The 24,313-nt window shown below is 47.6% G+C and overlaps 13 protein-coding genes and 1 non-coding gene across 14 annotated transcripts; 8 read left to right on the forward strand and 6 right to left on the reverse strand.

Moving 5' to 3' along the window:
* Window positions 1–227: 227 nt before the first annotated feature.
* On the reverse strand, window positions 228–2,646 carry F9C07_3827 (putative allantoate permease). Its single transcript, XM_071511140.1, has 7 exons — window positions 2,333–2,646; window positions 2,081–2,234; window positions 1,823–1,986; window positions 1,690–1,740; window positions 1,555–1,626; window positions 1,092–1,501; window positions 228–1,042 (listed from the first exon to the last, which is right to left on the reverse strand). Exons 1-7 carry the CDS (start codon window positions 2,349–2,351, stop codon window positions 443–445), a joined length of 1,470 nt encoding a protein of 489 aa, XP_071366404.1. The 5' UTR covers window positions 2,352–2,646; the 3' UTR covers window positions 228–442.
* A 382-nt stretch (window positions 2,647–3,028) lies between these two features.
* On the forward strand, window positions 3,029–4,665 carry F9C07_3828 (putative monooxygenase; the record flags this gene model as incomplete). Its single annotated transcript, XM_041291869.2, has 6 exons — window positions 3,029–3,178; window positions 3,235–3,589; window positions 3,641–3,800; window positions 3,862–4,017; window positions 4,087–4,232; window positions 4,304–4,665. 6 exons carry the CDS (start codon window positions 3,029–3,031, stop codon window positions 4,663–4,665), a joined length of 1,329 nt encoding a protein of 442 aa, XP_041146105.2.
* A 998-nt stretch (window positions 4,666–5,663) lies between these two features.
* On the forward strand, window positions 5,664–7,156 carry F9C07_3829 (uncharacterized protein; the record flags this gene model as incomplete). The annotated part of the gene is made up of 5 exons (XM_041291870.2): window positions 5,664–5,717; window positions 5,992–6,096; window positions 6,162–6,544; window positions 6,614–6,709; window positions 6,772–7,156. The coding sequence occupies 5 exons, from the start codon at window positions 5,664–5,666 to the stop codon at window positions 7,136–7,138; spliced, it is 1,005 nt and encodes a 334-aa protein (XP_041146106.2). The 3' UTR covers window positions 7,139–7,156.
* A 208-nt stretch (window positions 7,157–7,364) lies between these two features.
* On the reverse strand, window positions 7,365–8,936 carry F9C07_1527235 (1-acyl dihydroxyacetone phosphate reductase). Its single transcript, XM_041285827.2, has 3 exons — window positions 8,093–8,936; window positions 7,727–8,014; window positions 7,365–7,665 (listed from the first exon to the last, which is right to left on the reverse strand). The coding sequence occupies exons 1-3, from the start codon at window positions 8,591–8,593 to the stop codon at window positions 7,591–7,593; spliced, it is 864 nt and encodes a 287-aa protein (XP_041146107.1). The 5' UTR covers window positions 8,594–8,936; the 3' UTR covers window positions 7,365–7,590.
* A 970-nt stretch (window positions 8,937–9,906) lies between these two features.
* Window positions 9,907–11,317, forward strand: F9C07_2232468 (uncharacterized protein; the record flags this gene model as incomplete). The annotated part of the gene is made up of 5 exons (XM_041291871.1): window positions 9,907–10,117; window positions 10,172–10,191; window positions 10,245–10,349; window positions 10,414–10,796; window positions 10,876–11,317. 5 exons carry the CDS (start codon window positions 9,907–9,909, stop codon window positions 11,315–11,317), a joined length of 1,161 nt encoding a protein of 386 aa, XP_041146108.1.
* Window positions 11,318–11,918: 601 nt separating this feature from the next.
* Window positions 11,919–12,749, reverse strand: F9C07_3832 (NmrA-like family protein; the record flags this gene model as incomplete). Its single annotated transcript, XM_041285828.2, has 1 exon — window positions 11,919–12,749. A coding segment is annotated over one exon (831 nt), but the record flags the coding sequence as incomplete, so codon positions are not given.
* A 413-nt stretch (window positions 12,750–13,162) lies between these two features.
* F9C07_2283388 (uncharacterized protein) lies at window positions 13,163–15,165 on the forward strand. The gene is made up of 3 exons (XM_041291872.2): window positions 13,163–13,636; window positions 13,707–13,801; window positions 13,866–15,165. The coding sequence occupies exons 1-3, from the start codon at window positions 13,346–13,348 to the stop codon at window positions 14,365–14,367; spliced, it is 888 nt and encodes a 295-aa protein (XP_041146110.1). The 5' UTR covers window positions 13,163–13,345; the 3' UTR covers window positions 14,368–15,165.
* F9C07_2283389 (ThiJ/PfpI family protein) lies at window positions 15,166–16,128 on the forward strand. Its single transcript, XM_041291873.2, has 3 exons — window positions 15,166–15,304; window positions 15,371–15,608; window positions 15,662–16,128. Exons 1-3 carry the CDS (start codon window positions 15,182–15,184, stop codon window positions 16,048–16,050), a joined length of 750 nt encoding a protein of 249 aa, XP_041146111.2. The 5' UTR covers window positions 15,166–15,181; the 3' UTR covers window positions 16,051–16,128.
* Window positions 15,853–16,689, forward strand: F9C07_1527657 (uncharacterized protein). The gene has a single exon (XM_071508181.1). It carries the CDS (start codon window positions 16,102–16,104, stop codon window positions 16,537–16,539), a length of 438 nt encoding a protein of 145 aa, XP_071366405.1. The 5' UTR covers window positions 15,853–16,101; the 3' UTR covers window positions 16,540–16,689.
* Window positions 16,129–18,181, forward strand: F9C07_2283391 (uncharacterized protein). Its single transcript, XM_041291874.2, has 4 exons — window positions 16,129–16,830; window positions 16,886–17,057; window positions 17,118–17,256; window positions 17,302–18,181. Exons 1-4 carry the CDS (start codon window positions 16,589–16,591, stop codon window positions 17,412–17,414), a joined length of 666 nt encoding a protein of 221 aa, XP_041146112.2. The 5' UTR covers window positions 16,129–16,588; the 3' UTR covers window positions 17,415–18,181.
* Window positions 18,026–19,696, reverse strand: F9C07_3837 (uncharacterized protein; the record flags this gene model as incomplete). The annotated part of the gene is made up of 1 exon (XM_041285829.1): window positions 18,026–19,696. The coding sequence occupies one exon, from the start codon at window positions 19,694–19,696 to the stop codon at window positions 18,026–18,028; it is 1,671 nt and encodes a 556-aa protein (XP_041146113.1).
* A 528-nt stretch (window positions 19,697–20,224) lies between these two features.
* F9C07_3838 (putative thiamine pyrophosphokinase) lies at window positions 20,225–21,224 on the reverse strand (the record flags this gene model as incomplete). The annotated part of the gene is made up of 2 exons (XM_041291882.1): window positions 20,225–21,137; window positions 21,187–21,224. 2 exons carry the CDS (start codon window positions 21,222–21,224, stop codon window positions 20,225–20,227), a joined length of 951 nt encoding a protein of 316 aa, XP_041146114.1.
* A 734-nt stretch (window positions 21,225–21,958) lies between these two features.
* Window positions 21,959–22,042, forward strand: F9C07_t148. Its single transcript has one exon. It is a non-coding gene; the product is annotated as a tRNA-Lys (tRNA).
* On the reverse strand, window positions 21,961–23,778 carry F9C07_2256641 (putative glucose dehydrogenase; the record flags this gene model as incomplete). The annotated part of the gene is made up of 3 exons (XM_071510118.1): window positions 21,961–22,949; window positions 23,029–23,674; window positions 23,738–23,778. 3 exons carry the CDS (start codon window positions 23,776–23,778, stop codon window positions 22,326–22,328), a joined length of 1,311 nt encoding a protein of 436 aa, XP_071366406.1. The 3' UTR covers window positions 21,961–22,325.
* Window positions 23,779–24,313: the final 535 nt, after the last annotated feature.

Consider the following 24,313-nt stretch of genomic DNA (forward strand, 5'->3'; position numbering starts at 1 on the left):
CACTTTCTTGAATTTTGTAAAACTATTGTCTTTCTCTTATGTCGTGTTCTAGTATCAATCTCTCCCCTTTATACTCTGATTAACAGGTCTATTATGCAATAAGTAAAGGTTGCAAAATAACCCCAGCCATCAGCCGGAGTGAGATATATCAAAGGTCATTATTCATGAGGATAACTAACTCCACTGTCGGAGTCTATCTGTATAATATGAAACGCGTAAGAGTCGACAGCTGCCGTAGCCTGAGTAGGATATACTCTTGTAAGCTTCGAGACACTAGACATGGTATGACAACTTACACTTTGGGGACATTACGCTCGATGATACTTAATTATCCAAAGAACAAGCCACTTGACTAGAACTCGTATTAACCATGACCTCGTCGTTGGTAGTCACCTTAAGCACCATCCCCGAAACTACCACACTCACCCTGACACTCATAGATCTACAGCATATATCGATATGACACATCCAAGTCGCCATCCCCAACCATTGTACTCTCAGGCGAATCAACCGCATCCGACATCAATCGACCCCGCCTACGGTTCTCCATCCAGCACGCAAAAAAATAGCAAGTGGACCAGAATGCGGCCAGGGTGAAGAAAGAAATGGCCACACTGTACCCGGTATGGTAGTACGGAGCCTCCTTGGCCTTAAAGAGGAACGTGGACACTATTCCCGCGATCTCCCCGAACCCGAGTTGCAGCGCTGTACCGATCGCGCGCCGTCGGTGGCCTCCTACGTTCATAGTGAACCAGCAGATGGCGACCGGCATACCACAGTACGGACCGAAGACCACGAGAAACAGTGCGGCATACTGGACTCGGGGTTTATCGTGGACGGATAGCAGGATTGCGATCCCGGCGATTGCGACCAGGAGATTGAAGAGAACGAATAGATAGCGGTGTCGTAGTCGATCGGAGGTAAATGCAATTCCGAGAGATAGGAAAAAGGCCATTGCTAAAGGAGGAACGGAATGTAGTTGCGTCTGCAGAGTGCTGTAGCCGTAGGATTTGATGATTGTCGGTGAAAAGTATGCGTAACACTAGACGATAGTCAGGATGATATCTAAGATCGGCTAAAGGAGCACATACATATGATGGCACCAAGAAAGAAAAGTATATGAGCGCGCCCAAGCAGATCCTGTAGTCCTTGAGAACCTCAACCACGTCAATGAAACGTATAGGATCCTCCGCTGACTCGGTCCCATGTTCAATCTCCATTCTCTTCTTCATCCATCGCCGCTCGGCCTCGGTCAGCCACCTGGCCTGCTCGGGAAAATCCGAGATAAGGAACCAAGCGAGAACAGCAACAAAGCATGTTACGGCTCCCTCAATGATAAAAAGCCAACGCCAGGCTCCATATCCTCTCATACCCTGCATATATCCTGTGCCGTATGCTATCAGTCCTCCAAATGCGCCCGCAAGCGTCGTTGAGTTGAAAAAATATGTATATCGGCGGAGGGCATCTGGACGTCTGTACCACATTCCAATGAGGTAGTAGCCTGGACAGTCAGGTTAGATCACCTGCTTGGTTTCGCATTCAGAATTTACTTACATCCAGGAAACATTCCGGATTCTGTCACACCGATGAAGAACCGTGTCACTAGGAGACCACCGTAGCTTTTCACTTTTCGATGAGGCACGTTAGGAATTGTATTGCTTTCCATTTAACGAGGAGCAGGAAGCGTACCGAAACCTTGACCAATTGTCAGGATACCGAAACAAAACATACATCCTGCCACTGCCGTCTAGTATTAGCCGCATCCTTATGCATAACTCTTTGTATGGTGGTATAAACCTGGATTCACAGGTAAGGGACATACACCAGACGTGGGGTTGCAGTTTCTTGAGAACGATGTTTGATGGGACCTCCAGCAGCACGTATGGCACAAAAAATATCGTCAACGCCGTGTTGAACTGATTCGATTTAGGGTCCATTCCCAAATCCTCTTCAAGTCCAAAAACGACTGCATGACCCATGTTAATCCTGTTTGACTCCACGCAGCGTAAGTATTCGTAAGTGTAAAAAGGTAACAACAGGAATGCAGACACAACCAATGTGCTGCAGTTATTAAACACACCGATCTAAAAAGGCCAGAAAGTACAGTATGCACAGAATTGGCAAAACATGGGCATCGATCTTGAACATCAATCGCTTCTCGTTGATACCCGAGACAGTGTCAGCGAACTCCTCGCTGACACTATTGGAATCAACTGTGACATCACCTTCGGACTCTATGGCGCTGTCAGTGCGTCGGCTGAGTAACTAATTGCTTAAAAGAGGTTCATGCCAAAGCAATGCAACCCTCTGTAAGCACATGGGGATGACTTACTCCTATTGTAAACCACCATCGCGCTGGAATGGGCACGTCCTTCAGGTCCTATAGTATTGATGCTCAATCGAAGGCCGCTGTGCAATAGAAGGTGGCTGTTGGATGTTGAAGAAAGAAAACAAGAAGTAGAAGGAAATGCTAGGATAGACAGTCGAAATCCCCCGGTCCAAACCGGACAAGACAAATATGTCGGTTTGAGTAGTTTACAATTGCGGCACTGCACGAGAACCAAATCGCCAGACAAGAAGAGACAAGAGAATTTTACGGCCTCAGCATTGCTAGCAATACTCCACTCCGTATGTTCAACTCAAGCAACGGAATTCCCAACAAAGTGCTCTCTTTTCTCGTGTTACAAAGGCTAAGCCCCTTGCTCAATGTTATTATAATCATTCCGGCCTAAGTCTAACTCTCTCCGGTGCAACCGCGGGCCACAGTTAATGAGACTATATTAACACTAAATTAATGTCACAATACAGCAGTAGTAGGTGGATCCGTATGGATCCCAAGTTAGTGTGCAGTAGTTGTGTCAAGATCAACAAGGGTTCGACATAACGGTGGGGTTAAAGTTTAACAATAATTTATACGAGGGGCAACAAATCAAGGGATTTCCATTAACACTGTGAAGGTTCCATCTCTTTCCTCGAGTTCAATACGTTTTATCAGCTTAAAAAGAAGAGCAATACATACACCCTCAATATGAGCCAGCCAATCTATGAGAGCACATCAGCGGTCAAGCTGAGTATTGCAATTGTGGGTGCTGGTATTGGCGGTTTGTCAGCTGCCATTGCTTTGGCTCGAGATGGACACCATGTCACGGTTTATGAGTCTACGCCAGAGTTGTCGGAGGTAAGATTTCCCTGAATTAGAAGCAAATCCTTAGGAAAGCGATTGATCATGCATAGATTGGCGCTGGTGTGCAAATGTCACCGAATGGTGTTCGCTACTGGCTCAACTGGGGCATCAATGAAGACCTGTGGCAAAAGTCTTCTCTACCCTCCGAATTGAACATGAGACGATGGAGGGATGGAGGGTTTATTGCTCGGACTGAATTAAATCCGGATTTTGAGAATAGGTTCGGCGCGCCATACCTAGTGATCCACCGGGCTGAGCTGCACAGTGTGCTTTGCCAGCACGCGCTCAAACAGGGCGTTGATGTCAGAACTTCCAGTCGCGCTGTTGATTACGACATGGATGCGCCAACAATTACTTTGGCAACGGGCGAAATCGTACGTCCCGACCTCGTAGTTGCAGTTGATGGTACGTGACGATCACAAAGCAGACCCATACATCAGCTGATATGATAGAAAGGTATCAATTCGTTTGCGAGGACGAAGTTACTGGGATCTACCGAAAAAGGAGGACCTCGTAAGACAGGGGTTGCCGCATATCGACTTATAGTCGAGGTCTCCGATCTCCTGGCGGATGCAGAGACAGCATGGATTGTCTCTAATCCGAACCTCAACCTCTGGTATTTGTTCTGATCAGATTCCAGCATCAAAATAACGTTTCATTTCACTCACAGTTATCAGGCTAGGTAATAACTGCTCCGCCATGGCCTACATGATATCCAATGGCACACGCTTGAACCTGGTACTCTCGCACCCCGATGCGAGTGACACTTCCAACATGTCCCAGGAAGAATTAACCCAAGAGATGTTGTCTTATTTCCATGATTGGGACCCGATGTATGACTATCTAATACTCGAGAAGCAACATTTGGACCAATAGTGTTTGACTAACACAGTAGGCTCTAGGCTGATGAAGATTGTACAAAAGAAGAAATCAATTCATAACTGGCCCCTGTTTGAGGTAGAGCCCCTCGATAAATGGGTCTCTGACTCCGGAAAATTCATCCTCATCGGCGATGCGGCTCATGCCATGGTGCCATACTTATCAATGGGTACGCTACGCTTCATTTCGTTGATGTGCTATCATGGTGGGAGTATTTATTGATCATCTCATTCATTCCAGGTGTCACTATGGCAGTCGAGGATGCAGCTACGTTAAGTAAAGCTCTAGCTTATGTGACTGACAAGCGTGATCTTCGACTGGTGCTCCAGTTAGTCGAAAAGTTACGTATCCGCCGGGCGAAACAAGTCCAGCAGGCGAGCCTTGCTAACGGAAGAGTGCTTCATCTTTGCGATGGCCCAGAACAAGAAGCCAGAGACAATGCAATGCGGCCTTCGGTGGAAGGAATACCGCTTGAGAAAAGCCCCTACGGCATGACCGACCCACAAACACAAGCCTGGTGCTATGGACACGATGTGCAGCGGGATTTTGAGGAAGCCTGGGAGAGGATCGTTAGCGATCGTCGTGTTGACGCGTCACTCTGAACTTACAAGCTGAAACCGTCTCGATTTTGTTCTATCATCAGGGTCTGGTAAATTAATTTATTTTTAATCGGCGAGGACCAGGGCTCACTATTGAGGTATTGTTAAGATATGGTACATTATTGGTCCAGCTGTTACGATGGATGTACCCACCCATGGCTCTAGCTTGGTAGTAGATTCCCCCGTAAGGTTCGAGGGTCAGGATATCTGTGATGTACGCACATGGTTTCCTTTTAGTGCCATGCTGTGGATGCCAGTATGGTTACATTACCTACAGGAAGACTCCCTCATAAGGTTGGCCAGCCCACACATAGGGCGACAGACCCTTCTCGCCTCATGATAGTTTTTCTTCGGAAATGTAAGTGTGGTGCCATTCTGGAGAATCCACAACTGGAACCTGTAGTCAACAGTAAAATTTTTAACCGCGCAGGGACGAATGTAACGTTTCACAGGGTTCGCTAGCCACCGAGAAGCTTAGCGTGTGAGGGTTATCAATCCTTCGGCGTGACCCACCTCGTAAGCCTTGAGATGGTGGGGATGCCTCGGAGTAACCAGAACCCAATCATGCATTTATCTTAAAGCCCTAGTACATTAATATAACTTTCGTTTTTGCGAGACACGCAGATGCCATCTTTCCAGCCGCAATATGCAGGAAGGTACCATAGCTTACACGTCGACAACTCGCAAGATCCTGGTCACTAGTTAATTTATTCGGGCCAAATCGGCATGGCCCAATACTCCAGAATCATATCCAATCTCGTGATTCTTAGTCAATAGGTAAGTTTTCTGCTATAGTACTGTAGAGTTAGCATTGCAAAACATGGCGAGGACAACATTGACCCCTGATCTTTTTTTCCTTGTTTGTTGGTCAATCTTGCTGTATCCTTCTATCTCCAGCCTCCATTTTTCCTTTGTACCTCTTTTATTCTTCAAGATTATCGGAGAACTTTAAGAGCATCCAATCATTTACATGAAGGATCCTGTGGGCAACCTAAGCAGACATGCAGGATGTCGCATCGTACAGCTATCGCAATTCTCTGAGGCCGTGGAACGTGGTATGTCAATCAACATGCCTTGCTGCGAGTGCTCTAGTGATGGCGATGAGAATTTATACGAAGTTCTTCTTAAGGCGATCTGCAAGCTGGGAAGATTGTATGTGCCGAATATTTGGGGAGGAAACAGCGAGCTAACCAAGAGTTGTGAAAGATACTTGCCTAATTGCTTCAGTGAGTGATTCCGATTGTATAGTTGTATTATTATAACAGAAAATAATAAAAGGCGGAAAGAAATGAGAAAGAAAACAGACGAGGCTAACAGTTCGGTGAATAGGTTGGGTTTATAGGATATGCTACCATTTCGTTGGAAGCCGATAAAGTAGGCAGTGGCATCCATGAAACAGAAGTTGCCAAAGAGGACCTTGTGCAATATGCAAAGGTAGGACGATTCTACCTTAGAAGTCGTATTTTGCCGTGCAGGTGTTAACCGGTCGTACGGACCAGCTCGCCAACGCGTCGCAGATCATGTACGGCCCCCTGATATTCATCACCAAGCTGTCCATTCTATTGCTTTACCTCCGCGTTTTTGCTCCAGCCAAAAGAAGTTGGATGTACATCTTCATCCACGGCCTTCTCTGGTTCAACGCCGCATTCTACCTAGCGGACACCCTTCTCGAGATCTTCGCGTGCGTACCTCGCGAGAAAATCTGGCACCCTGACGTTCATGGACATTGCGTAAATGTGAACGTGATGATCCTGGCGACCGCTATCCTGAACACCATTTCGGATTTCTCGCTATTGATCCTACCCATATTCTCTGTCTGGCGTCTTCATATGCGAAATACTCAGAAATTAGGTATTTCGGCCATTTTCGCTGCTGGCCTCTTGTAAGTATCCGGATGATATGTCATGGCTTCAGAAGCTTGATACTGACAAGAGCGTTGACCAAATACTAGTGCGTGTTTCTCAAGTGCTATGCGGATTAGTATCAGTGTCCAAAAGAACAACACATCTGATAGGGCATATGACTGGTTCCCAGAGTTTCTCTGGACGTAAGCTTTCCGTTTCCTTCCAGTCAAAGACAGAGTTTATTGACGGTGATGATCTTCTCCAGGTCTGCCGAGATTAGTGCCGGTATAATTGCTAGCTCTTTGCCCGCAGTGCCATCTTTCTTCCGCCATATCAGAGGAAAGGCCTCCACAGCCATTAGTAGCGAGCTCCAAAGCACGAGGAGATCAAACCGATACAATTTGTCCAAAAGACAAAGATGGAGTTCCAATGGGGCATCAGGGTGGAGAAATGGACCCATTGAGAGCTTATCACAGATGGAAGATAATGAGCTGGATGAAATACATGAATGGCGATGTCGTGGCTCACGACTGGTGGACCATGGGGCGACTTCAATTGCTGACAGCCGTACAAGCCAGAAAGGTATCTTGAAAACTGTAGAGATAGACGTCGAAGAGACAGAGATTCGTTGAAATAGATACGTGTTTACTAAACCTAATTGGACCGTGTCGGCAAGAACCTTATAATAATGCCTTCTGGCCTAGAAAGGCATTTGTAGCCGGCAGTCTGTGTAACAGTTTCCTTCGGTCAAACCCACCTTGCCAAGAATGCCTCGTGCGAGTCATGCAAAACCCAAGTTCCAGACCTGGTTCCGATCAAGTCACTTGAAAGCATCATCCACAGTTGGGAGATACAACCTCATCTGCGGCTTAGGGGGCAAGTGGACCATTCGACAAAATGCCTCCAGAGGAAATAGCTGCCTTGACTGACCAAATGTTCTATCAGACAATAACCCCAAATTCCAATAATCCACGTTTTGAAACTGTACAGCAATTGTGCAGTGAATACCATCAACACAGCCTATCCCAGATCTAAGTAAAGACCATATCAGGCACAAACTGAATCTAGGCCAAGCTTTTGGCTTTCACGAGCTTTTAGGCTTATCACCTTCGCGACTTTCCAGAAGGCTAAGCTTGAACCTTCGGTAAAAGAACCAATTCTACAAAAACATTGGTCAAAATTCAAGAACCAGTTTCAGCCATCATGAGAGTCGGACTTACAAATAGCCGCAGTGGTAAAATGGTAACGAGTAATCGAAGAGTGCGCGCGTGAACGCCTTCCCATATTTCAGCACTGACCTGTGGCTTCACCAGCTTCGCAACCACGGATCTCGCATAAGCATCTGCCGGCATGCCATTTGCGTTGCCTTCGTACTTGATCTCCTCGATGGTCTTCTTGAGTGGGAGATAGAGGGACGTCTCGGGAGCATGCATTCCATGGTGTAGAATGTTACTCTGCACGAAGCCGGTGACAAGCTCAATGACCTCTATTCCAAAAGGCTTGACCTCCTAGAATGCAGGTCAATTACAGGAATATGGGATGGGACAAAGTGACAATGAGGCATGGGGGCAGGAGGGCAGGCTTACCAAGCGGAGTGTCTTGGAATACTGACTGAGGGCCGCCTTGGAGGCATTATAAGGCGCCTGCCAGACCATGGGCACGTTCCTTGTCACGCTTCCAAGCTGCACAATACGTCCGCGAGGTGAGTTGCGGAGAAGCGGAATGAAGATCTGGCAAAGGCGCATGACAGCAAAGAGATTGACTTGAAACACTTTCTCAACCTCTTCGATCTCAAGGTCCATTGCGGTGGATGCGTAATGCGTTCCTGCATTGTTGACCAGGAAATCTAACCGGCCATCGGTGCGCTCGGATACCGCATCCTTCAGCTTGGCAATACTCTCTGGACTGCTAAGCTCCAGTTCAAAAGCTTCGATATTCTCGTGCTCGCTTGTTAGCTCCTTGAGGTATTCGACACGTCGGGCGGTCGCAAGAACGGTGACTCCTTGGGCTGCGAACGCTACTGCGAGCGCTTTTCCAATACCACTGCTACAGCCGGTTATGAGAGCGAAAGAAGTTGTTTGCGCCATCAGTGCGATCAAATCTCAAACAGGCTATTGAGTAGTATAGTACAATGTTGTAATGGCCGTTGTTGAGCTGGAATGTGTTGAAATGAGCAAGTTGTGTTAAATACAAATGCAATGTTGTGCCGGTCGTCCAGAAAAAGGTGAGCGATCACATGACTAGTATGATTGTTGAAAGAAACCAGGGACCACACGGTGATTGGCTGTAGAATGTCATAGTATAGCGTAGTATAGCGTGGTCCACCGTAATCAACGTCGGCCCTCATGGCTACAGGCGAGTGAGACACCACATTTGGGATTACGTTAGCCGTTGGGGGCCAGTTGACTAAGACGGCGTGTTTGTACTGTCTCTCCTATGTTACAAATAATGCGTATGGGGTTCTAACTTTTCCCTTTTTCTGACAGGAACAACAAAGGATCAGCAAGCTTAACTGAGTACTCCGTAAGTGGAAGTCCCGTGCTGAGCGGGTTCTTCCGGCCCGAACGGGCAATTCCGAACCGAACCGGGGTGGAGACCCTTGTTGGCTATATAACCTGTTCGTTATAATAACCTAGCTTTCCTACAGACAGATCCCACTGTGGCGGGGTAATATTAAATTACTATGTACTTAATAGTCGAATTGAAGTTGGTACCATTTAAAAGTCGGCGTTACATGAACACAGACGGCTTATGCTTATTACTTAACCGAGCTAATTATACAACTTCATTCGCAAACACACTGCAAAGACATGAAGTTGGGGCTAGTTTTACAGAGACTTTGCTTGCGCCAGCCTTCTTCTAAACTGGGCGAGACATGCATCATCTTTGCTGAGAGTTGGTAGGCTTGACAAGGAGGTTGTGAACTTAGTCATGTCGCTCACGGCCCCAAGTATGAAGGGTCTTCCCTGGGTGGGCGCAACGTGTGTTTTCTTTTTCTATCTTTGACCAATGAACGAGAGACCCGGCTGATGGGATTCCCTGCCTTGAAATCGAGCCGAATAACTAGCGCTTACATACTTCCACGAGAGAGGGGATAAGATCTCGCTAAACCCGGCAATGTCATGTTCCTCAAGGCATTTTAGTGCCTGGGGGTGGCAGACAGCGGGTTGTAAGATCTAATGTAAGCCCCGTAAGTCCCAGTTCCCTGCTTGAAGAGTGTTGTAAGCTCCCGAAGAAGGATAGGGAAAGGAAAGCCTACGTGAAGCATGAAGTGAGTAGTACTGCGGGAGAAGTTCCTGACAACGGACTAATGTCTCTTTCACATATAAGTCCTCTTGATGGTCTCGTTGGAGGCTTGTTCCGGTCACACTAAGACTTTCCTTTTCTTCTCACTAGCAATATGATACTTTCGTCTGAACAGCGTCAAGCTCTCCTTGATGGTCCAGCTGCCTCTCCCCCTTCGGGAGTCGTTCCCAATCTTGCTGATCCCCCTAATCTGCAAGCCGTCGGGCGGGCTCTAATCCTCGTCTTCTGGAGTCTGGCTTTGATCACCTTTGCTATCCGCATCTACACGAAGGCTTTTATTATTAGATCCTTCAGGATATCTGACTGTAAGTAATGGCTATTCCACATAGATCGACCGGGCTGCTAACATACTGCATAAGATGCCATGATTGTAGCTTGGGTATAGTTACATGATGCCTCCTCCCACTACCGCGCCGGATTTAACAAGGCTAGGCACTATCAATTGGCTACTTCCCAATCGCATGGAAAGTTGGGGATATTGCCCCAGGTATAGACCAATGGAACCTGCAGGTGAAGAACTTGATCGAAGTGTTACATGTATGGGTCCATCGAAACAAATACGCAAGTCACTCCAGTATATTCCTGACCAATATCAAAATAGTGGTTCCACACCGGCCTCATTATGTATTCTATCATCATCTGCTTTATCAAGATCTCAATACTCCGGCAATTCCTCGAGATCTTCAGCCTGAAGCGAGATTATTTCTTCTGGACCTGCCACTGTCTTATCTGCATTAACATTCTATACTATACCGTCTTCACCTTTACGATCATCTTCGCCTGCAATCCTATCTCGAAATACTGGGACGTTCTAAGAACAGAGGGCAAATGCCTCAATACAGAGCTACAGATGTTTGTGGCAGGAATTATCAATACTATATCCGATCTGACAATTTTGATTCTCCCTCATCTGAAAGTCTGGAAGCTCCAGATGTCGCCCCGGAAGAAACATGCTATTTCCGTGGTGTTTCTGTTTGGCTTGATGTATGTTCATCCATCCAGTCCTCACTCATGCCTTGAGAGTGCCTCCGGGCAACATTCTGATTAATTGTGCTATATCCAGCGCCTGCGTCGGATCATCGCTTAAGATCTACTACGCAGTAAGACTCCTTAATACCGAGAACAACAAATCCTACCTGATATACCTCCTTGGCGTCTGCACACTTCCCGAAATTGGAGGCGGCATAATTGCTGGCTGTCTGCCATCGGCGGCCAAATTCTTCACACATATGCTGCAAACGCCTCTTATCTCGAGTTACAAAGCCTATTTCAGCAAACTTATCTCGGCGTCCTCTTGGTGGTCTTCGTCATCAACTGTCGCTCGATCACCCGGAAATTCCGCTGCCGTGGATCTCGAAGCTGCGAAGAAGAGTCAATCCGATGACCAGTACCCATTGACTTCGGTTGTGAGTTGCCCAGGCAGTGAAACTGTCGATGTCTCGGTTGCGATGACACACTCGATGCAAGGTTGTACAATGATGTCCTGTCGCGGTAAAGGAAACTGATGTCATAGGGTTTGTGGGATGAAAGTGGTGCATTTTAACACTGTACATGCTGAGTTGAGATGCATGTTCTTGATAACTACAATATCTAGCCTGCTGCAACGCATTTAGAATATAGCCTAAGTGAGTAGTCAGGGATGTTACCAATCCTAGATGATCTGTGAATTATCATCTAGCCGAGTTTCAAGTGTATGCCCTAAATATATCGGTAAGGGCTATGCTGAACTTGCTTCTTTTATGAAATTAGTGTTCTCGATGCAAGCATAAATTCAAGCTTGGCGACACACAAACAAGACATGACTTTTATAATCCGTGTCAAGACTGATATCTTGCTTCCAAATGAGTATGCCTGCTAGACGGGCGGCAGGACGGTGCCGTAGCCGAACAGATTGATGTAAGATCCACTGTATTGTCAACCCCACGGTTATTTTAGCAAGGTAATTGGTAAGATTTGATTACTTATAGATCTACCTTCCCATGGATCGCCGGGCAAAACTCTATATCATTCCTTTATCAATTATACATCTACTCTGCAACCTTTGCTGGAGGATCAAGAGCCCATAAAACAATCTTCCTTTCAGTTTAGTACGTCTCCATTTGGCCCTTATTCCTCCAACAACTTGTTCACCATCTCGGCAGGCGTCGTCCTTGGGGCAGCAATCTCCAAAACCTCTTTGCTGGTCGTCGAAGCACTACACGTCCCTTCCCACATGGTCAACAACCCATACTTAAGAGACGCCATGACAGTCTTTGATTGGCCCGGCCCTCCAAAGCCACTGGCTAGAAGCGCATCCAAGAAGCCCAGATCTTGGTAGCTCACGTCCTTCACCTTCGTGCCAATATGCTGCTCCACCAAACCCACAAGCTGTTCACCCGTGATATCCTCCGGTCCATTCAGGACATACTTGGCCCCGCTATGCGAACTCGGATCATCCAGGGCCAGAAGGTGTGCTGCGAAGATGCCGACTTCATTGGGGTCAACAGGACCTACAGGCGCGTCTTTCGCCGCCATCAGCCTCAGCGTACCCTGCTCGCCAGTCCGCTTATACTGCTTAATATACTCGACAGCGGGAGCAACATAGTAGGTTAAAAACACATTTGGTTGGAGAGACGTCCACTTCAAAGCACTAAATTCCGGTGAACTAAGTAGAGCTTCAATCGCCCAGTGCGCTCGCGGATAGTATCCTCCGAAATCAGGGCGCACAGTAGGCATGGTGGTTGAGATGCGCACAACGTACTCAACACCAGCTTTCAGGGCGACAACATGGAAGGCCGATTCTTCGACAAATTGGTTTGGTGCGTTGTGAGATGCGATAAAGGCGCGCACGACTTGGTGCTCTTGTAACCAGTCGGCGGTGATCTCGGTCCAGTTTTGCTCAATGATTTCGACACCGGGGATTTTTGCAAGTTGTTGAGCCGTAAGGCTAGGGGCGGATCTAGTGAGGGCGATGATACGGTAGTTGGTTTTGCTTGCTTTCAGAAGCGTTGGGAGGGTTTATGTCACGGCTCGGCCAGTATTGCCTGTCGCGCCGACGATGAGGATTGTTGGAGCCATAGTTATTGAGGAAGTTTCGGGAGATTGGATTGTTGGCAGGATAGTGGCCGCTTTGCAGGTGTGCTTCCTGGAGCTTTATATGGTGCCTGTGTCATATAAGAGTAGCTTAGGATTGATTATAGATTATGGAAGTCGATTAGTGAGCATTTCCAGGTCAGTGGGATCCCCGGTAGTCGGCTATCCCACCACTTGTAATTCTAATTCGTTTCAAACGGTATTTTGACCTACTGATGAATCTATGTGTCTGACCGTAACGCCAATGGTGGTTTAGTTTAGTTGATAATACAATTCTACGATTTTCTCTACTGATGATCCGCTTTAATAATACAGCCTGATCATAAATCCACATCCCTGAAAAACGTCATTGGGAATGAGACTTATAAAACATAACATAGTATGCTAAGAAGCACATATCAACATCAAAAACAGTGCATTGTTATATCACTGCTTTCGCAACTCAACCTCGCATTGACAAGATGGCACTGAGGTATCTCATCACCGGCGCAACTGGAGGCCTTGGAAAGCACGTGCTTAACTACTTTGTTGAAAATATTCCTTTTTCTGAATTTGCTGCTGCATCGTCCAATTCCCAAAATAAATCGAAGTTTGAGGATCGTGGAATTGCCTTCCGTCATGTTAACTACGATGACCCTCAATCACTTGAGATGGGACTGCGCGATGTTGAGAACCTACTTTTCGTCAGTTCGAGTGGCTATTCGCGAGGCGAGCAGCATGCTAGAGTTATAAATGCCGCTAAGAAGGCTGGGGTGAAGCATATATATTGGCCCCATTCTATAACTGATATACTGCAGAATTAAGGCGCTAAAAAACCTCTAGGTGTGGTATACATCTCTCGCTTTTGGTGGCTTCTCAGACGACTCCAAGGCTCCTGTACAGCAAGATCATCTTCTTACTGAAAAACTACTTCGGGAGTATGTCATGTATTTCCTATTTATACTCTATGAAAGTATTTTTGTGCTGCTCTAACCATCCTAGATCCGGTCTTACATATACCTCCATCCAGGAAGGCATATATGCGGAAGCCTTTACCGTATTTCTTGATTGGTACCCGGCAAAGACAACAGTGACGCTTCCCGCAGACGGGGAGGTGGCATTTACCTCACGTCCAGAACTCGGTGAAGCAACCGCGCGCATTATGATTCGTGGCGGATACGAGAACCAGATTGTCCTATTTACTGCAGAGGAGACAACCACTGATAAGGAATTGGTAGACATTCTCAATGACACCACTGGTCGACAAGTCAAGCTTAATCTGGTCTCACGGGAGGAGTACCTCGATACACATAGCATACATGACCAACGCGGCAAGCCGAGGGAGCACTTCGAGTGGATTGCTACAATTTGGGATGAGATTACAAAAGGATCATTGCGCACAATACATCCGTTGATGCATGAGATTCTGGGGAGGGAGCCTACTAAGCCTCGAGATGCGGTGAGGAAGTTGTTAACAGATAATAAGGATTATACGTTCCTCTAGGACTGTATGCAGGAGCTAGCTATTTCTGATTCTAGAATATCATGAACTTCAAACGCTCTGTATTCTGGGGTGCCACTACGAGTTCTACTCCACCGATGGGAATTAATACCGTCAACTATTAAGCCGAGGTACTTAGTACCATAACTAATCTATATAGAAGCCAGTTAAGTAGAACAGCTTTCCTAAAGAATGTCTCTTCAAGGCTAACGAAGCACCACCGAGCCACCATCGCACTAGCCTAGGTGTGATGTTCGAGATGTTTGAAAAGCTACTAGAAGCAGTCAGAAAGTCAATTCCATGAACAACTGCCTTATATATATAAGGAACAAATAGAAACAGCTGTATGATTGCTTATGCTTCCAACCCACCGAGCTGGGCTGATCGTGAAGAGGTAATCCATGATTACTGAACTTATTAATGGATAGTCGCCGAACCGGGGGGACTATTCGCCGAAGGCACGGTAACTCGTGGGTCAACTCCACTCGATAAGATAAATTAGCGCTCGCTTTTACTTTTCTCCAAATGTCTCATTGGCTGTCTTGGGTGTTCTGCACGATTCTCACACCAGCGATTGTGTGGTTATTCAGGGACTCGTAGATCATTCGTCCACGTAAGTACCCTTTGATCTAGGAACCGTATTCTGGAGAGAATCTCGACCCCACACAAAGAAGAGGAATATTCAGGAAGTAGTTCGAAACAACAAAGCCAAAAATTAAGTATTGAAGTGACCTACACGGGGAAGTGATGTCATTCATCATCAGCTGCCCCACTGTACCCTATATAAGCTCGACCGGGACCCTCATTTTGAGGGTTTATGAGACAGCGCAGAAAACCCACACAATTCACACATCCTGACAAAATGGCTCCCAAGGTTCTCGTTGTCCTGACCTCCCAGGCTCAAATTCCTGACCGCGACCACGCCACAGGATGGTACCTGGTATGTTCTACCAATTTACCCCGCCATGCACACCTGTCGATCGAGCAGGTCTAATGGGAAGTCTAGCCCGAGTTCGCCCACCCGTGGGAGGTCCTCCATGAGAAGGTCGAGCTCACCATCGCCTCTCCGAAGGGTGGTGAGGCTCCCCTCGACCCCTCTTCTGTCGAGGCGTTCAAGAGCGATCCCGTGTCCTCGAAATTTCTGAAGGAGCAGGAGTCGCTTTGGAAGAACACCCACAAGCTGGCTGATTTCCTGCCTCGCGTTTCGGAGTTCGATGCCATTTTCTACGTTGGTGGCCATGGACGTAAGGAACACTTTTTCCCACTCTAACAGAATGGATTGAACTGACCGCTATAGCTATGTTTGACCTCCACTACGACGAGACCTCCCTCTCACTGATCCAGGCTTTCGCTGCCGCCGGAAAGCCCGTCTCCGCCGTCTGCCACGGCCCGACCGTGTTCATCAAGGCGACCACCAAGTCCGGACAGCCCTTGCTCGCCAACTCCACCGTTACCGCCTTCACCAACGTCGAGGAAGACCAGGCACAACTGACCGCGCTCATGCCATACTTGGTCGAGGATGAGTTGAACAAGATCCCCGGATGTAAATTTGTCAAGGCCGATCAGCCGTGGGGCGAGAAGGTTGTTGTGTCGAAGACGTCCGACGGCGCTACTCTGATCACCGGTCAGAACCCGGCCAGTGCGACGGGCGTTGGAAAGGAGATCCTCAAGGCTCTGGGACTTTAAGATTACTATATGCATATAATTCATGAAATGTATGATTGTTATGAGAAATAAATGATCATCTTCGATACCGTCTTCAATTGGCTTCAGTTATTTTTCTTCCGTCGGATTCCGACGGATCAATGTACATCTAACACGCAGACCACACTGACAGCGATGATCGCCCCTGATCTATGGGACCGTGGGCGAATCAGCCTTACTCAATGCCGAGCGTGGTCTTCAAACACCGGAGATACAAAGGACGAGGAGACTGATAAGCACCCCCGCACCAATATCCTGACGACCTCCCATTTGGGGAATCGACAGGGCGGTCCAGGTACTAAATTAGCCAAGACTCTAGCAGCGGCCAAAGGCGTTGCGGCATTGCAGAATGTGTGCTGCTTCATTGCATCCGCTCATGTACGCCAAGAAGCCGTTCGGACACATGTGGTTTTCACTGGCTCCAGCCCGTTACACCCGGCAGATGAAGAGATATGCAAGGGATGGTGCTGATCGCTTGGCAAGTGAGATATATAAAGGTCGCCAGCACAATGTGTTGTGAATGGTGTATTCGTTTGTTGTCATCTTCTTTGGCCGGTTCGTCATGGTCCAATTTACCGCCCTGGCCCTTTTGGCCCTTCCTTTCGTGAATGCTATTCCTGCCCCGGCTCCTGTTCCAACTCCCCCGGGCATTCCGGCGACAACGACTGCGGAGAATGAGTTGGCTGGGTTAACGGTCGCTGCTCAGGGCTCGCAGGATGGCTATGACCGGGATTTATTTCCTCATTGGATCAGCCAGGGCGAGTATGTATCGTCATCCGTTCTTTAAAAGCAAATGTACTAAAATACTTTCATGAAGTTCATGCGACACTCGTGAAGTCGTTCTTGCCCGCGATGGTGAGGACGTCGAAAAGAATGATTCTTGTTCCCCCACTAGTGGAACCTGGTACTCGCCGTATGATGGGAAGACCTGGACGGATAAAAGCGATCTGGACATCGACCATGTTGTACCGCTTTCCAATGCCTGGAAGGTTAGTCTATCATCATTCTTACAAGGATAGATTCTGAGCTAATACTTATTGAAAAATCAGAGTGGGGCCTCAGACTGGACCACCGACCAACGTCAGGCTTTCGCCAATGACTTGGAGAACCCTCAACTCCTCGCGGTGACGAACTCTGTTAACCGTGAGAAGAGCGATGATGGACCGGAGGACTGGAAGCCTCCTCTGAGTAAGTTCATCCCAGGTTTTATCTAATCGCGCGCTAATTGTGTAGCTTCGTATTATTGTACGTACGCAAAGATGTGGGTTAAAGTCAAGTCGGTGTATAACTTGACTATTACACAGGATGAGAAGAGCGCTCTTGTTGATATGCTGGACTCGTGTTAGTGGTGGTACTGTATATAGTTCATAATATCATATATCGTCAGTTCATGCTAGTATGGACAGGATGATATAGTGTGGATAATTATTGGTATCATTACCACCATACGATACCTTATTTATAAGCCCTTCCCTTGCCATAATTTTCGGACGCAGATTATGCTATTCCATTACACATCTGCCTTAAAACTCAAGTTACTGTTTTAGTTGTGTCTATACATGGATACATACACCAGTGGATCAATGTTTGCTAATACAGATTAGGGCAGTCTACATTCATATCAAATTTTTCCAGTCGATAATTTTCATGAGAGAAACTATGTGTCAACGCATTGAGGAAAGAAAAGTAATACACAATACAGAGGGCCCCCGGATATGCCAAATGAATGTCTCGTTTGGTCGGGTAAGCAATTGTACCAACTGCTAAGTCTCATGAACAAACATGATCTCGAGTACACGTAACTTCCTTAACCTTACGAATAGTATCTAGGAGGCCCAGCCTGTCCGGCATTGGACTGTGGCCCAGCATTTTGCTGTGGTACAACATTGTGCAGCCCAGGATTCTCTTGTGGTCCAGTATTGTATGGGCCAGCGTTATTCTGTGAACCAGGATTGTGTTATGGTCCAGTATTGTACGGCCCAGCATTGGACTGTGGCCCGGGGTTGTATGGTGGTCCAGCGTTATATGGTCCAGCGCTGTGCTGTGGTTCAGCATTATACTGTGGTCCAGCATTGTACGGCCCAAGATTGTCTTGTGGTCCAGTATTGTATGGGCCAGCATTGTACCGCCCAGTATTTGACTGTGGGTCAGCGTTATACGGTGGGTGAGCATTGTACGGTCCAGAGTTGTTCTGTGGCCCAGGGTGGTACGGTGGTCCAGCATTCGACTGTAGTCCAGTATTGTACGGCCCAGCGTTGTTCTGTTGGTCAGGATTGTACGGTGTTCCAGCGTTGTATGGTCCAGCATTCGACTGTAGTCCAGCATTGTACGGGGGGCCATGATTTGGCTGAGAAGAAGTCAGGTCCCCAGTGCTGGACTTTGGTTCAACGAAGTTCTGACAATTGGAATCAATATGTTCATTGATTTTCAGAGATGATACAGATTGTTCGCATATCGGACACGTCACGATAGCGCTTGGATCATCGGGGAAGACATTGGGCTGTGGCCCGGGGTTGTGCGGTGGTCCAGCATTATATGGTCCCGCATTGTACGGTGCTCCAGCGTTGTGCTGTGATTCAACATTGTATGGTGGTTGAGAATTGTACTGTGCGCCACTGGTGTCTTGTGGGCCAATATTGTATTGCGGCCCATGATTCGGGGGCGGTTGGACTTGAGCCATCTGAGTGCTCGCCGGATCTTCATATTGGAGATCGCTGGGACTCGGCCCCGTCGCCATGTTAACTCCCGCGGGTGTCTGCTCGAACTGTACATCACCTTGCGCCGCTCGAACCGTGTGCGTAAGCATTTTCACCGAGGGATCGTCGGTCCGGGCCTGGCCACTCAGGATCTCCTTTGCGGGAATCTTTCGGCCGTAGAATCGTTCATTCTCATCGATCCGCTCGATGACGACTGTTCCATCAATCTGCACACCCGCATAAAATCCTCGGCTCTTAACATAGGTCCAAATCGGGGCTCTCCGTTTATGAACTTCCGACTCTAACACACCACCAATTCCCACCGGTCCAGCAGTGACACCGATCTCGCCTCCGAGAGTAACGCGGACCTTCGTGAACGCCTCCAATGCCTCATACGTATTAATCACCATCACACAATCGTAGATATCTGCACCGACAAGAAATCCCAAACCAGCCGTATGCAGCAGGATACCCGATGGCGCACTCCATTCGCCAGTTTCAGGCACTCTGGCAATGAGAACACCACTACCGCCCGCACCACTGAACCATAGCCCCGTTCTCATCGCCGTAAAGATAGCCAGTCCCTTCGCCTGTTTGATAACTTCGGACGGAATCTTCTGCAACACTTTCGGCTTTCCGCGCGGCTTATCGATCGGTTGTTTTCCTCCTTTCGTTTCGGGTACAGGTGTACTTTCTTTGGATTCTTCGACATAGACGCCATCTTTACAGAAGCTCTGGAGAATTCGGGCCACCTTCTCGCTTTCTTTGTCTATTGTCATAGGCCAGAAAGCCTCTGATCCGAGTTTATTAGTCAGTCGGTTAACGGGTGGCCCGAGTTTGTCGAGTGCATCCCAGGCTTTGTCGAAGTTTTTCTTGCCTATGACTTTCGTTTTGTTCCATAATGAGTTTTTCTTGTCCGGTGCTTGGGACATGGTGAGGTGCGAGGATTGTGTACCTTGTCTCTGGTTCTAGGATTTGTTCTGGGGTCGAAGAGTAGTGAAATGGCATATGTGGTCAGAGATGTAATTCAGAAAGAGGGGAAGCCTGAAGGGAAATAACAGGCTATCGTTGGGATTTATCCCTGTCTAGTCAACACAAGTGAATCAACAAAACGACGACATCGGAGCGGGGCAGAATTCATGATCCCAACAGCTAAGCATTGCACATGGCGGGGTGATTGGTCTTCATGTCTCCACTTCCCACGGGATCCGCGGCTGTTCCACTTGCCCAATCGCGGGATTTTTTCGTATTTTGTGCTATTAAAAGTGTTCTCTTTGTTTCATGAGACACCGGTGGCTTTTTAGTACAATGAAACTATGCATGCAAGGTTCCTACGCTCAGATTAGCTCTCCAGCGCTTAATAGCATCACTAATCAGCGAGTAGCCTATGGACTAATACAAGAGTCCTACCACTCAAGCACGGAATGTCGATCATCATGGGGATAACCCCATACTTTTCATCAATGTGGAGTGGTTGCCAAAGGAAGTTTCCGATGTAGTCGGGACACAATCTCTGGATAATCTTCCACGTCCTCGGCCGTGATAAGACCATGTCGAACGAAGAAATCCACGAGAACACTGGCACTGGCCGGTTTGAATTTACCATTTAACATAGCCTCCTTCACTTCATCCGTGTCCATCAGATGGAAGGCGTATACGTCATCATCGACCACTTTGAAAACCATATCTGAGTCGACTTCAAGATCATACACATAGAGAACTCCCGGATTGATGAGCCCCGGGTGACCACCAGATCGCTCATCGCTGATGGTGATCCAGTTCACAGTACCCGCAGCCCGTACATTCTTCCTGACCAGGTCTTCAGGCATTGCGGCCTCCTCCGACGCCTCGCGAATCAAACATTCTAACGGCTGCTCTCCGATGGCCATACCACCAGCCACGGTATTATCCAGCAGACCTCCGTAGGCCTTGTGAAATTGTCGCTGCGGAATCCAGAACTTCAACCCGGACTCTGTCCGAGTGTACGCTGTCATATGTACCCCGCGACCTATGATACCAAGGTACGAGAAGAAACTCCGATCAATACCCACAGGAAACTTGGCACCGACAATCGGGAACTGTTCGTGCCTCTTTTTTCCGAACTTAGGAAACACTCCTTTCTCGCGCGCAATTTCAGCCTGTCGCTCAATGATTTCAGCGCATTTCTCTTGCCAGTTGGCGCCTTCCGGCCGAATAAGGTGCACTTCTTTCTTAGGCGTAGGGATCACCCGGAAGTCTGCCGTCCATGGCATATCCTCTACCACGGCATCAATCAAGAGACCGTGTGGTCTGGGATCCTCCGGCAGGTAGAATTTCCATAGTGAGCTCTGTACTTGCTCATGTGCTGAATCTGGATCTTCCGCGTAGGGAAAGCTAGGCGGGTCTTAGTTGGGTTATGTGAGGTTGTTCGGAGAGCGCTTACTTGTCGCAATCCTTTACAACGTCTAATAAGGTCTTCATTGTGGCTGATGAATAAGTGCTGCGTCTCGGTTCCGGGTTATTGGGCGTAATTACTGCGGCATGCGCGGGGCGCGAAGCTGTTGGGGAAAAACTATTCTTCCATGCCGAGGTAATCTCTGGTGTGTTCAATCACAAGTAGCAGTATTGTTTGATGACTTTTCTTATGTCTCGCTTATGTGTGTAGGCTCTCGAGTCAATGAAACAATGACACTGAGTTCTGACTAGTAAAGAGTCATTGGGGTTCTTGCTGACCTGGTGGCAGATGAATCCCTGGCATTTACCTCGAAGGGAATGAGGCACCAAAGTAATCGTTCACCACGCGTTATAGACATTTACAGACACTCATAATATGTTGTTACTGCTCAGGCGATATTGACAACTGATTGTTAGGCCGGTGTTCAAACACTTAGCTATGTGAGGTTAAAACCCTCTGGGATTGTGCGTAAAAGCCCGACCTTTACCTTCGTAGCAAAATATATAATCCGCAAGAGCGGGAAGTATGGAAGGCAATTCACACCAGGCCGTAGTGAAGGCATGCATTGACTGCAGGAATAAGCCGTCGATAACCTTCTGATAGCATTATGGAACAGAATATACTCCACTCACCTATCTATATGGAGTTATGGTAGGGCATGAGGATGGGGATGAACATCCAATGCAGACTTGCATCCTACTAGCTTGTTGCGTTGGTTTTGCCTTATGTAGCCAAAAGACAAAGCGTTCTTCAACAAGTAGCCGGGCTAGCTCAATCGGTAGAGCGTGAGACTCTTAGTCATCACGGTATCTCAAGGTTGCGGGTTCGACCCCCGCGTTCGGCTTCTTCTTTTGTTATTTCTTTTTTGGCCCTTTTGCTTTCTTACTTAGTGTCTCCCTACTTATGCACCTGGAAGAACGGCCCTTGAACATGTCAGTCGAGACAGGGAAATAATGATGATAGCAAAATATCTGTTTTACTCTCTCTATTTTCATAAAATTCCCCTAATTACTGCAGGATTTGAGTATCTTGTGTTTCACGGTTAATATAAGTATTGGAATCTAGCTCTAACCCATTGACTAAATGGTAGCATTCCTTAGACTCTTCCCCCCACCAACATATCTGACCTATTTAGATATAATGTCTGCTGCCTTTTCTGCAATTGCATATACAACTGCTTGGTAGTGTGCTGTTATTGGCAAAGGTATAATGCTAGCATCCACAATTCTAAGATTCCCAACACCTTTCACCCGGAGCTCAGTATCCACTACGCTTCCCATTGACGCAGAGCCAGCTGGATGATAGAATGTGTTTCCTCCTTGCTTCACCTGGACGTCGATTTCTTCGTCGGTAGAATCGGGTCTTAGAGGAATAAATCCAGGATATGGAGCCTCACATTCGATCATCTCTTTACCTTCAGGTGTCTCAGAGAGAACATGGGTTGTCTGTCGAATGGCGGCTCGAAGGATCGCACGATCAACTTCAGTCGAATAATAAATAGGATCGATGAGAGGTGGAGTCCTTGCATCGGCCGACGCTATCGTAACACATCCTCTGGAAGTGGGAACCATGCCTAGTATAGCTGATGCGATATGCGTGCCGCCCATCGGGATATCAGCACCTGCAATAGCTGCACCCGCAGGGGCATAAACAATGACAATCTCAGCATGACAGGAATCAGGGGCAAGATAAGGGTGCGCCCCAAGAGCTGACTCGCTCTCGCCGTCCGCCTTCAACGCTTCCACCAACACCTCACATGGAGCTTGCACAGTGACATCCAGTCAGCTGGGAGGCCTAACGTATATGCCGGGTCACTCCATAGCGGAGTACCGATAGAAAGCCTTGCTCCGGATGCCGGAGTTTCCACCACCTTACAAACGAGAAGTGGTCATGTAGATTGCGGCCGAATTCCAGCGCATCGACAAGTTGCGTGATATTGTGGTTCACGAGTTCAGCTGGTCCAATCCCAGAGAGCATCAGCACCTGTGGTGTGCGATATGCACCAGCCGAGACGATAACCTCTCGCGATGCAAAGTACTTCTCTCCGCCTACCACTTCGACTCCTGTGGCGACTTTCTCTTTCTTGTCGTCACGCTCTTCGAGGATAACAGTCATGTTAGCCTTTCCCAAGATAATCAACCCAGCGTCAATCAGCCACTGAGTGATACCTCCGTTCTTTGACACCTTGGCTCCGAGGAACGAATATGACCCAGCTGTGGTGCTCATACCGAGCTCCGACGCCGTGACAAAGCTATTTTTCAAAATTATAGGAATTCCGTGAAATGGGCCCTGGATTTGCCCTTTCTGGCGCTCCTCATCCCGAGCCTTGGCGATTTTGAGGACCTTGTCCCGCGGAGCAGGCGAGATCAGCGCATTGAGTGCAGGCTCATAGCGATCGATTTGCGCCAAGTACTCTTCCACAATTTGAGCACTGGTCGTCTTGTTCTCTTTAAGTAGCTGCTGCAGGTCGACCGCGCTAGTAGTGAGAATGTTGAAGGTTATTCCTGCGTTGAGGCTTGGGATTTAGGTGAAAAGCAACGAGGGAAGTTTGAAGTTAGCGCCTCTGTTGGTGAAGTTCATTTTCGCCAGCGTAATTAATAGTAGTAATATCCCTGTTCCTCTTTATAATATTAATAAAATTACTGGGTCCTGCACGGAAGACCGGCGGACGAAGGCACCAGATGTCAATCGAAGGGTTCCACAACTCACTTTCTGGACTACAATGATCATTTAATTATTTATTTGGAAAACATAAAGATAGGAAGAGGAAGTAGAAGCTGGTGCAGGACCGAATGACACAATTTGGGGTCCATCTTCCGTAATAGTGCATCAACCTTGTACCGGCTAGATGGATTAGCTTGACAAGGGCCCTTATCTATAGGGTTAGCTACAATGGGACGGAAACTATATACTAGTGGGAATTCCGAACAGGGCTCCTTATTCCTGTGTCTTTCACGCATTTCCACTTTTGGAAGTTTGAATGCACTGCATTCAGATCTACTCGGATTCCAAAGACATAAATTGCATGACGACATCCGCCGCATGTCGCAGTAGTTGGCAGCCTCGAATGAATGACACAGGATGGGTCGTGTTACAAGCGCTTTTACAGCCCCCG

Source organism: Aspergillus flavus, chromosome 4 (assembly GCF_009017415.1).
Source record: "Aspergillus flavus chromosome 4, complete sequence".
Lineage (NCBI taxonomy): Eukaryota > Fungi > Ascomycota > Eurotiomycetes > Eurotiales > Aspergillaceae > Aspergillus > Aspergillus flavus.

What these genes read in the sequence shown, in the direction of transcription:
- F9C07_2283388 (XM_041291872.2), top strand. Translation starts at nt 13,346, where the DNA reads ATGGCACTGAGGTATCTCATCACCGGCGCAACTGGAGGCCTTGGAAAG. An exon ending in ATGCCGCTAAGAAGGCTGGG is followed by an intron (nt 13,637 to 13,706) that starts GTGAAGCATATA and finishes AAAAACCTCTAG; the next exon opens with GTGTGGTATACATCTCTCGC. An exon ending in ACTGAAAAACTACTTCGGGA is followed by an intron (nt 13,802 to 13,865) that starts GTATGTCATGTA and finishes TAACCATCCTAG; the next exon opens with ATCCGGTCTTACATATACCT.
- F9C07_2283391 (XM_041291874.2), top strand. Translation starts at nt 16,589, where the DNA reads ATGGTGTATTCGTTTGTTGTCATCTTCTTTGGCCGGTTCGTCATGGTC. An exon ending in CGCTTTCCAATGCCTGGAAG is followed by an intron (nt 17,058 to 17,117) that starts GTTAGTCTATCA and finishes TTGAAAAATCAG; the next exon opens with AGTGGGGCCTCAGACTGGAC. An exon ending in GGACTGGAAGCCTCCTCTGA is followed by an intron (nt 17,257 to 17,301) that starts GTAAGTTCATCC and finishes CTAATTGTGTAG; the next exon opens with CTTCGTATTATTGTACGTAC.
- F9C07_1527657 (XM_071508181.1), top strand. Translation starts at nt 16,102, where the DNA reads ATGATCATCTTCGATACCGTCTTCAATTGGCTTCAGTTATTTTTCTTC.
- F9C07_1527235 (XM_041285827.2), bottom strand. Translation starts at nt 8,593, where the DNA reads ATGGCGCAAACAACTTCTTTCGCTCTCATAACCGGCTGTAGCAGTGGT. An exon ending in ATTCCAAGACACTCCGCTTG is followed by an intron (nt 8,015 to 8,092) that starts GTAAGCCTGCCC and finishes CCTGCATTCTAG; the next exon opens with GAGGTCAAGCCTTTTGGAAT. An exon ending in TTTTACCACTGCGGCTATTT is followed by an intron (nt 7,666 to 7,726) that starts GTAAGTCCGACT and finishes ATGTTTTTGTAG; the next exon opens with AATTGGTTCTTTTACCGAAG.
- F9C07_3827 (XM_071511140.1), bottom strand. An exon ending in ATCCGGAATGTTTCCTGGAT is followed by an intron (nt 1,502 to 1,554) that starts GTAAGTAAATTC and finishes CTGACTGTCCAG; the next exon opens with GCTACTACCTCATTGGAATG. An exon ending in CTTTCTTGGTGCCATCATAT is followed by an intron (nt 1,043 to 1,091) that starts GTATGTGCTCCT and finishes ACTATCGTCTAG; the next exon opens with TGTTACGCATACTTTTCACC.
- F9C07_2283389 (XM_041291873.2), top strand. Translation starts at nt 15,182, where the DNA reads ATGAGACAGCGCAGAAAACCCACACAATTCACACATCCTGACAAAATG. An exon ending in ACGCCACAGGATGGTACCTG is followed by an intron (nt 15,305 to 15,370) that starts GTATGTTCTACC and finishes TGGGAAGTCTAG; the next exon opens with CCCGAGTTCGCCCACCCGTG. An exon ending in CTACGTTGGTGGCCATGGAC is followed by an intron (nt 15,609 to 15,661) that starts GTAAGGAACACT and finishes TGACCGCTATAG; the next exon opens with CTATGTTTGACCTCCACTAC.